Source organism: Gymnoscopelus microlampas (assembly GCF_963454915.1).
Source record: "Gymnoscopelus microlampas genome assembly, chromosome: 18".
Classification (NCBI taxonomy): domain Eukaryota; kingdom Metazoa; phylum Chordata; class Actinopteri; order Myctophiformes; family Myctophidae; genus Gymnoscopelus; species Gymnoscopelus microlampas.
Genome location: NC_139955.1, coordinates 10,737,636 through 10,748,529, shown reverse-complemented (window position 1 = coordinate 10,748,529; position 10,894 = coordinate 10,737,636). Strand labels below are relative to the sequence as shown.

The 10,894-nt window shown below is 42.5% G+C and overlaps 1 protein-coding gene across 1 annotated transcript; it reads left to right on the top strand.

Moving 5' to 3' along the window:
- The first annotated feature begins 3,677 nt into the window (after positions 1 to 3,677).
- Positions 3,678 to 10,626, top strand: mospd1 (motile sperm domain containing 1). Its single transcript, XM_084086026.1, has 6 exons — positions 3,678 to 3,802; positions 5,943 to 6,282; positions 6,873 to 6,948; positions 7,058 to 7,290; positions 8,298 to 8,459; positions 9,943 to 10,626. Exons 2-6 carry the CDS (start codon positions 6,129 to 6,131, stop codon positions 9,972 to 9,974), a joined length of 657 nt encoding a protein of 218 aa, XP_083942152.1. The 5' UTR covers positions 3,678 to 3,802; positions 5,943 to 6,128; the 3' UTR covers positions 9,975 to 10,626.
- Positions 10,627 to 10,894: the final 268 nt, after the last annotated feature.

Sequence of the window (10,894 nt, the reverse complement as noted above, 5' to 3'; positions counted from 1 at the left end):
GCTGTGTTCGCTGTGAGTAAATAATAGAGGTTGAATAAAAAAAATATTTAGAAAATATAAAACTATACCTTACAGACTCAGCCGAATAAACATGAGTTGGGAATGTCAGAATCCGAAACAAAGGGTAAATAATAATATTAGAGAATAACAGGGAAGACACATGGCTCTCTAGTTCTAGTAGTGCATACTTTATGGTAGCCTAAACTTTCGCTGACAGGTTTGCTCAATGGACCCAGGCAGCATTTCTAATGTTATGTGAAAAAGTACCAAAACTTTACCATAGCTTAATTTCTTCAATCAGAGAGCTGCTTTTATGTTGATGTGTGGGGTTTTTGAAATTGATTGTACAGTGTGTGCCCTTTGGGTGGGGGTAACCTACTGCTTTTCATATAATTCGATCAAGGCAAAAATGTACCTTATACTACACGCCTGCGTCCCACCTCCACCGTCTTATTGGTTGAGTCTGGTTACTGTAGCCACGCCCTTCTTTGCATAAATAATATGTAATGAGGTTGACATAGTTTCGTATCCGCCCACTTTCTGCAAAATCGGACGGATATGGAGAAAGTGTGAGAGCATATTGTTGTTTTGTTTTTTTCTACCATGTTTACCACCCTCCGCCCTACCGACAATGTACACACACACACACACACTAATAACAGCCCTCTCTCCCATCTCTCCCTCTTCCTCTCCTATCTCTCTCTCTCTCTCTCTCTCTCTCTCTCTCTCTCTCTCTCTCTCTCTCTCCCTCCCTCCCATTTCTCTCTCTCTCTCTCTCTCTCTCTCTCTCTCTCTCTCTCTCTCTCTCTCTCTCTCTCCCTCCCTCCCATATCTTACTCTCTCTCTCCCTACCATCTCTTTCTATCGCTCTTCCCCCCTCTCTCTCTCTCCCTCCCATCTCTCTCTCTCCCTAACTCTCTCTCTCTCTCTCTCTCTCTCTCTCTCTCTCTCTCTCTCTCTCTCTCTCCCTCTCTCTCTCTCTCTCTCTCTCTCTCTCTCTCTTGCTCTCCTACCTCCCATTTCTCTCTCTCTCTCCTTCCTATCTCTCTCTCTCTTTCCCTCCCATCTCTCTCTCTCTCTCTCTCTCTCTCTCTCTCTCTCTCTCTCTCTCTCTCTCTCTCTCTCGTACAGTCTTGTAATGATCAGTGGGGGTTGGGTGGAATTATAATGGTGTTATTATTATGGTGGAAATGAGATCACAGCTTATTCTGTAGAGCAGATATAATTCTCATTCATTCATCTTCCATCGCTGTGAAACAACCATACAGGAAAGACTATTGGAGGAGTCAGTGGTGGAAAAAGTACTCACATTTGCACTCAAGTAAAAGTATCTGCAATCAATGTAGAAATACTCTGTTACAGGTAAAAGTGCGGAATTCAAATTGACTTAAGTAAAAGTACAAAAGTATTGGCATCAAAATATACTTAAAGTACCAAAAGTATAAAAAAGTACTCGTTGTGCAGAATGTCCCATATACTGTATATAGCCGATCTACTGTACAAGCTCACAATGCATCGCATCATTCACGACGCATTGTGAGCTTGTAGATCTGCTATTTTTAAATGGCCGAAATAAATATACATATATACAGCTCTAGGCTCAGCTAGATGACAGACATCTTAAAAATGGCCTTGTTGTCTGTCTGATATACCACACACACATTCACATTCACACGCCCGCGCGCACGCACACACACACACACACACACACACACACACACACACACACACACAGAGACACACACACACACACACACACACACACACACACACACACACACACACACACACACACACACACACACACACACACACACACACACACACACACACACACACACACACACACACACTTACTACTTATGGTTGTCCATCGAATCCGATTATGACGTCCACTTATGTCCTTAGCGGTGGGTTCGCAGGTGGCTAAAAAGTACTATCCTGGAACCACATGTTCTATTGCAGGTAGGGCATGTGTAGGTTGTGGGTGATGGCAGTCATGGGTGTGTTCCTCCTGTGTCTCTGTTGTTGCCTTCTGGCAGTCCTGTCCTCCTCCAGCCTATGAGTTCCTTCGTGGCAGCGCTGCCGCCACGAGTCACGGTCAGCAGCAGCAGTCTCAAGGTCCTCAGGCCTGATCTTGCACTTCTTCAGTGAAGTCTTTAGCTGGTCCTTGTACCTCTTCTTCGGCCCTCCTGCCAAGCGCCGGCCATGGTGTAACTGGCCATACAGCACTCTGCGGGGCAGTCGGTCTTGAGGCATCCGGATCACATGTCCAAGCCAGCGCAGTTGGTGCTGGGTAATTGTGGCCTCGATACTTCGGCAGTTTGTTTTCGCCAGTAACTCAGTATGAGGCACACAATCACGCCCGGTGAGGCCCAGGATGCGCTGTAGGCATCCAATATGGAAGCGCTCCAGGGTCCTGATGTGACGGCTGTATGTGGTCCATGCTTCACAGCTGTAGAGGGTGGTGATGCAGACAGCATTGTAGACAGCAACTTTGGTGTGCAAGTGGAGGTTGTTGTTCTGGAAAACCCGGCGCCGTAGTGTTCCAAAGGCAGCCGACGCCTGCTTGACCCGGTTTTGAATTTCGCAGTCGATGCTGCAGTCCTCAGAAAGGATACTGCCCAGGTATTTGAAGGATGGTATTATTGCTAGTGGCTTGTTGTCGATGGTGAAGACAGGCAGGGTGTGTGGGGTACTGGAGCTCCATTGGCAGACCACTTTTGTTTTGGTGGTGTTGACAGACAGACCCATCCTGCTGTAGGCCCTGACAGCCACATCAAGGATGGTCTGCAGGTCGTGTGGAGAGTGTGCCACCAGAGCGCAGTCATCTGCATACTGCAGCTCGAGGACCCTCTCCATAGACAGTTTGGTTTTTGCTTGTAGCCTCCTGATATTGAAGAGGTTCCCGTCCAGTCTGAAGTCCACTGCCACCCCACTGCTATCCTCAAGCTCCTCCTGGAGAAGCTGGGTGACACATACTGTAGGAGGAAGATGTTAAAGAGCACAGGTGCTAGTACACATCCTTGTCTTACCCCCGTGCGCACAGGGAAAGATGCAGACTCTTGTCCTCCAATGGTCACCCGAGCCATCATCCCATCGTGGAACACATGAACTCTGCAGCCGCACTGAGGCCACTGCTGGAAAGCATCCCAGCCCAAACATTGACCGTAATAATCCTAAAACGGGAGCAAAAATATTTTTCAAATTTCTTTGGGTGGCCCAGTGGCCCATTGGCCCACCGGGCGGTATGCCAAATGGCCAGTCCGCCCCTGATTATGTATGAAATGTATAAAAATTAGCAATTGAAAATAGCAGATAAAGCTGACGCGCCTCGCATCATGACGCATTGTGAGCTTGTAGATATGCTATTTTCAAAGTTTAAATAGGGCTGAAGTGGTTAATATATGGTTTGTAATAATTATCTAAATCTACAAAGTAACTAGTAACTCAAGTTCATATAATTATAGTGAAGTAAAAGTACAATATTTGCCTCTGAGATGTAGTGGAGTAGAAGTAAAAGTACTGAACATTGGAAATACTCAAGCAAAGTAAAAGTACTTGAGTAAATATACTTAGTTACTTTTCGCCACTGCCAACTAGCCAATCCCAGCGCCACGGTCTCTCCAGGCTATGGGATCCAGAATGCTTCGCCCTCCAGTGTAATCCCACCATGCACCGCGCGGTCTGCAGTATATTATTGACAACAAAGAAAAAAGCCTCAGAGAAACAAAACAGGGAGGACCGACCTTAATAACCAGCATTTATTTATTATTAACCTCGTTTACTGACTACTAAACAGGTAAACGCACTTCGTTGTGTCTTTATAAAACCGCCGCATCATATTGTGGATAAATGACAGTGTTTATTGTGGTTGACAACTGATGTTTACCAGTCAGCTAACGTTAACCGATGTTACACCAGAACTGGTGACTTGTATAAATGTGTGCCCGCCAGACATCGCTGTTTTCGCTGTTGTCACATGTCGTCATGTCAACATGATGTTGTAATTCAGGGGGTCTGCAGAGTTACTACAGGGGCCCGCCAAGTCTTTGTGATAGGATTCCTTTTTTTTTTTTTACATTAACCACTTGAACCCTAACATCCCTTTTCTGAGGAGAACTTTAGCTAAAAATAGTGAGCTTGTAGATCGGCCATTTTTGGCAAAGAGGTGTAGAGGGAAAAAAGAGCAGACCAAGTAAAACATAAAAGAAAGAATCTGAAACACAATTTTATACAATATGTAATGGTGGTCCCTGCTTCATCTCTCTCACAGTCACAGCCTTATGGCTAGGGGTCCTTGGCCTGAATAACATTGAAGACCCCTGTTGTAATTGATGGCGGGTAAAATGGCAGAGGGTTATATTTATGCGCATTGCAAAAGATTAATGCAACATTTCAAAAGATGATAAAATAGGTATTTTCACCCTTTTTGAAATCTGACCTAATAAGTGTGACCTGTCGCTACCTCAAAGGCCCCTGGAGCAACAGTATTCGATAGCTCACCAGTTTCGGTGTAGTGTTAGCAACATTGTCATGTAAGCATATAACGTTACCTGTCTGTCACTGGCCAGGCTACTCTTAATAACTTATTTAGCATTGTAACTCAATACCATACCATTAATGCATTTGGTATTAGCTATTGTTAAATAGTTAACTAAGTTAGCCTTACCACTAGCAATTATAGCAAACATTATTGATTATATTAACGCTTTCAGATGTAATCTATGCTGAAGTGAAATCTTAATTTACTATTTTAACTTGATGTCTAAAACCGTGCAGTTGGTTGAATTTATTTCTAGTATTATCATTATGAATGGTAATAACAGTAAAGTGTTGCGACATCCCCAGTAATGGTTCTTCAAGTTCAAGTAAACACACCCACGTGACAGCAGCCATGTGGAATTCACTTCACCTCCTTTGTTTGTTGTTTTCAACTCTGTGACTTGGTTCTACTTGTTTGTTCTCTTTGCAACTCTGACTCTGTGACTCTCGCCATGGAGATCTGAGGATATAGGACCTCTGGCAGTGTATCTACCCCCCATGAGGATTATGGGAGAGAAGCCAGAGCAGGCTCTATGTTAAACCAGCTTGTATTTTTGTGTGTTGTTCTACAATTTACACTTTTAGGCATTGAGTAGACGCTCTTATCCAGAGCGACTTACAAGTGCGAGATCAGAGTAAGCGGAGAAAGCATGAACCCTTGTCAACAAACAACAACGTAAATAGTCACTTAAGTAGAGTTCAAAGACTACAACGTAGTGCTGTGTGCCTCAAGTAAAGTAGGATACCACTTAGCATCTGTCTAAAAAAACATGCTGTCTAGAAACGTGGTATTTGTTTATTAGTTTAAACTTTGTTTATTGGATTTTCCACAAAAGCATTCAATATCAAAAGTTGGTACTAAGCAGTGCAATCCATCAAATACAACAATTGCAATAAAAACATGTGGTATTTGTGGTCAAGAAAAAAAGAAAATCTAAATAACAGAAAGTGAACAAGTAACCAATATTACTGCATTGAAGAAACTAGCAACCATCTAAAAAAGGTGACAAGGAGGGAGAAACAAGCAACTATCTAAAAAAGGTGACAAGAAGGTGTTAGGTCAGTGGTTTTCAACCCTTTTCATATCAAGGTCCATTATTTATTTTGCATTTGAGCCATGGACCACCATTTCATGAGATCTAGACTCTCAGACCCAAAACTTGGAATATTTTGTTGTCGTTGGATATGATTTTGTCCTCAATTCCATGATGTATTGATGTTGGTACCATAGAAGAGATAACAGGCAAACGTTGATCCAAATGACAATTCTTTAATTAAGTAATGCAGATGTTTAACAATAATTTAACTCTTGAGAGCGTAAGATTAAGGTGAGTCTGAAGTTCAGACTGAGGGGGGAAAACTGAGACTGAGTCTGCTTTTTGTTTTTGTTGTATTAGAGCGCCAGACATTATATCATGGTCTTGAAGAGTTGACGACGACAGGAAGTGTCTTTCCCACCTGAGGGGGAAGGAGTTTTACACATCGGCGGCTTGTGGAGAGAGAGAGACGGAGCGGGGGGGAAGTTGGGGGGGCAGCCAGCAGTCAGACGGTGGAAGCGGAAGCCGAGCTCAGCTGAGGGCCCAATGCAGCAGCAGAGCCGCCAGCCGGAGCTAGTGGAAGGAAGCCTTCCGGTGTTCGTGTTCCCCACGGAGCTGGTGTTCTACGCCGACGACCAGTCCTCTCACAAGCAGGTGCTCACGCTCTACAACCCCTATGAGTTCGCCCTCAAGTTCAAAGGTCAGTGGATACACACAGGAAATTAATGCACAATTGTCCTGCATGTCCGTCTACATACATGATATGTTTTTGGCTGCGGACCCCACATCTCAAAAAATATGTTGTGCCAGGGATTTTTCAAAAATAGCTGATCTACAAGCACATAGTGCGGCACTCGATGCAGCGCCATGAGCTTGCATATCTGCTATTTTTGAATAGCCAAAGTATAAAATATGGTTATGGTTAAAGTGGTTAAAATGATTGTAACGCTATATTAACACATTTTGTTGGGGACTCACTGGTACCCCCCCAAGGACCCCTGGGACTGAGAACCAATGGTCTATATTAGACTGGGATCAACTTGTTTTTCAGTTTTCTGGTCCGGTCTAGAGTGGATACAACTTTGCGCCACCAGGCAGGCGGAAACAAGAGCGCCTGTTCTCCAGAGATGATTCCCTTGGTCAGAGTCATTTTAGGGCCCAACCATAAACCTGCGTGCATGTACTGTTTTATTGTAACTAGCAAGGCTATTTACTTACCTGTTATGTTAGTCAAACAAATCTATTTGTTTATAAGTTGTCAAACCGATCATCTTGTTTGTCTCTGGTCAGTGCTGTGCACAGCGCCAAACAAGTACACTGTGGTGGACGCAACTGGAGCCGTGAAACCACAGTGCTGCGTCGACATGTGAGTAGACCTCTATGTCATTGTTATAGAGTTCTACAATAAGTGTAGTGTTATATTGACATGCAGACCGCACACGTCTAAATCAGTGTGTTGTGTGTGTTTCATTCAGAGTAATCAGACATCGAGATGTGCGGGCCTGTCACTACGGCGTCTATGACAAGTTCCGGCTACAGGTGTCCGAGCAGAGTCAGCGGAAGGCTCTGGGTCGTAAAGAGGTGACAGCTACTTTGCGTCCCTCTGCCACACAGGAGCTGGCAGGCACCCGGCCTCAAGAGGAGGAACGCAGGATGAAAGAGCAGCTGGCAGACAGCGTGTTCTTTGAACAGACCGCGTTTCAGACAGGTACAAACATATACAGTCTGAGGTCATTTGTCATCCTTGTCACTAGATGGCACCAAAGTACAAATCAATAATACGAGTATGTAGCCCTTCTGTGTTGGAGTGAGAGTTCAGATTCAACTGCGTTCCCTGATTAACTCTGTATATGTAATGTCTAATTAATACATTAAGACCGAGAATGCATCTGTGTCATTTTAAGATCTCTTTAGCTATTCAAAAATTGCAGATCTACAAGTTCATAGCACGGCACTAAGTGCCGCGCTATGAGCGTGAGCCAAAAACATATCATTTTGGGGGTCCTTGACATGGAAAAGTTGGCGCACCACTGATATAGCAACAGGATTAGGATTTAGAAAACATTTTTAGATATGTATTTGGCCGCGGATCTCAAAATGTTTTGTTCCAGGGACCCCCAGAAGAAAATATTTGAGTTACAAATGTTCGCTTTAAAAATATATATATTCAAAGATTTGCTAAAACTTTAAAGATTTTTCAAAAATAGCAGATCTACAAGCTCATATGAGCTTGTATATCTGCCATTTTTGAATAATAATAATAATAATACATCAGACTTATATAGCGCTTTTCTTAGTACACAAAGTCGCTTTACAAAACGGCTTAAGGCTAAAAACAATAAGCTAAGACTAAGAGGAAGAAAGGGAGATTTGGTTTGGGTTAGGTTAGGCAGGGAAGGCAAGTCTGAAAAGGTGGGTTTTGAGGCTTTGAACACGGCAAGAGTGGGGGCGGCTTTGATGTGAGGTGGGGCGGGAGTGGGTTCCAAAGAGAAGGGGCTGCAACTGAAAAAGCCCTGTCACCCCAGGTGAGTTTGTTTGTTTTTTTGAATAGCCAAAGAAATCTTAAATAACACAGATGCGTTCCCGGATTGAATGGGTTAACTCTGCATACAGTATGTATGGCTGCTTATTGCACACCTTTTCAAATGTTTTTAATGTTTTTACTACATTTTCTGTTTTTTTTATTTTGTGTGTGTGTGTGTGTGTGTGAGACAGAGAGCCGTCCTGTGTCCGGAGGTCCCAGCCTGTTGACAGTGCTGCTAGGTCTAGTGTGTGTTGCCGCTCTTATGCTGCCGACCCTGGGGGAGAAAGAATCGACTGTGCCTGTCTACCTCCATATAAGTGTTAACAAGAAACTTGTAGCTGCTTATGTCCTTGGTGAGTGAACCACAGAATGTGGCTAGTTCAGATGTAACCGTCTGTTCACGGCGGATGCATAGCAACAAGCAAGAAAAAAAGCGTCACGATTACATGCAAAATCAATACAAAGACGCAAACACACAAAAACTCACCTTGCAAATGCCACAGATTTTGCGTCACTCGCATATATATTTAACCACTTGAACCTTAGTTTCCCTATTCTGGGTACCGTAGAACATTTTGGGCTAAAATAGTCGATCTACAAGGTCACTGTGAGCTTTTATTAAGCGGCAAACAGATTTGATGTAGAGGGAAATACTAGAGGATCAGGGCTCTGGTGGTCAAGTACAGTATATAGGGTTTAAGTGGACAAATAAGTTAATCAGGAATTAGGGCTGGGTATTGCCTACAACCTCACGATCGATATCTATCTCGATACAGAGGCCACGATACGATATATAATGATTTTGAATAATGACCGCGTGTCCTACTAAATTTACTTTAGCGTGAGTCCTAGAACACTGATTGCTGATGTTTTGACCAATATATTGTCAGAAAATGTAAAGTTTCCCAATCAATTTGAAAAACTTAGTTGATAACTTAAACAAAAAGCAAGGAAATAAATACAAATAAATAATGTGATGGATAAAGGCAAAAGATTTAATCTTGTATATCGTAGGGCAGAAACTGATGCTTATGTTTTTTGTTTTTTTAAAGCTGCGTCACACACAGCATTTTCTGCCGTATTGATATGGTAGCCTCTATCTATACGATTATCGGCAAGGAATACGATACGATTATTGCCGTATCGATTATTTGAACCCACCCCTATCAGGAATAAGCACCACACCATTAGAGCCAACAAAGTGCATGAATTTGACCAAACATTTAAAACCACGTACTCTGTACGTATCTTTTGACACTATTCTGTTGTAATAAACTCAATCTGCTAGAAGAACCGGTGTCTGACAGGAAAAATGTATCAGATGCAACAACCAGTATTAATGTGTCGGTCGGAACCATCAAACTGACAATAAAAAATACAAAATACCTTTTAACAACTTTTGAACCGTTGCCGTATCACAATACATGTAGTCGGACGTAACATTGTAACGGCTAAATAATGATTGGCTATAAAGGATCTAAATGTCTCAGTAGCAGAGCAGGGAGACCAAATACAACCACCACAATTTGATAAGTTATATTGTATTAACATACATAATAGAGCAGTCACAGTCTATTTTAACCAATCAAAACATCCGTCTATTTTAACTATTACAACAGCACAGTCCATATGAGTGTTGAATGTTTACTATCTGTTTACTATGTCTCTATTCGCCAGGTTCGTCCCATCTAACTTTGAACCTTTATATTTGAACAGTCTGTTAGACTCACAAACCTTGTCAGTATGTGGTAAAAGAAGCTTCTATAACAAGTTCTTAAAAAAAAATCTTTCTTACATTTAACCTGTATGCTGAAGTGTTTCTCTGGCTTGTTTCAGGTCTTCTAACGATGGTCATCCTCCGTACTTGAAGTGCTCTGGACCGAGAGTAAGGAGGAACACGTTTAACGTTACACACCCAAAGCGATCACATGATCCAGTGGGTGTTCACAACAGGGGGATGCCGCCCCCGCCCGCCCCAAAATGTACACTTTAGTATAATTGTTTTAAAATATATATATTAAGCTAATATTGAACTGATGCAAACAATAGAGACCTCCAATGTGTACAACAAAGGAGAGATGTTCTCTGGGGTGTGTTCGTCACCCAGGGCCCTGACTAGGGTTTGTAAACAAACACGAGGGCATTGAATTAAAAAGGTGGTTGTGGCATCATATTGCTGTGTCTGTCTGTATCTCCATTGCCATTATTGTAACAGAATATGGTAAATAACTTGAGCCTTTTGTTACACAAGCCCAAACATGATGTAAATAAAGCCATTAAAAATGTTATGGTCTCCAGCTGTAACACCCTTATATTGTTGTCTACTTAAAGCATTTTTTTCTTTTTCTTTTTTTAAGTGTAAGTTCTGATTACTAAATGCAGTTACTTGCATGTGTGGATACTTATTTGAATGAGTTCTTTTTTAGCAGCAATATGACAGTTTTACATGTCACCAAAGGAAGTTTTTGCTGTACTATATCAATGCTCCATCAAATGTCTAATAAAGTCTCAATGCATCTGTCTGACATTGTGATTACTAGTGCAATGCCCGTTCAGAACACGTGAACGGTGCTGGAGAAGTGCCCATCTGATACACTGCACTTCCTTGGGTCCTCCACAATACACCCACCAAGTATGAAGTGGATGGGATGGGGTCTTCTCCTCAGACTGGTTAGATGTAGAGCACCTAATGTGCTTAAAATAAGGCTGTTATTAAACACTGGACTGCTGGAGTGTTTGTATTGTTCATTGTTATGTAAGAAATAGGCTCTATGAATTACAACCTGAC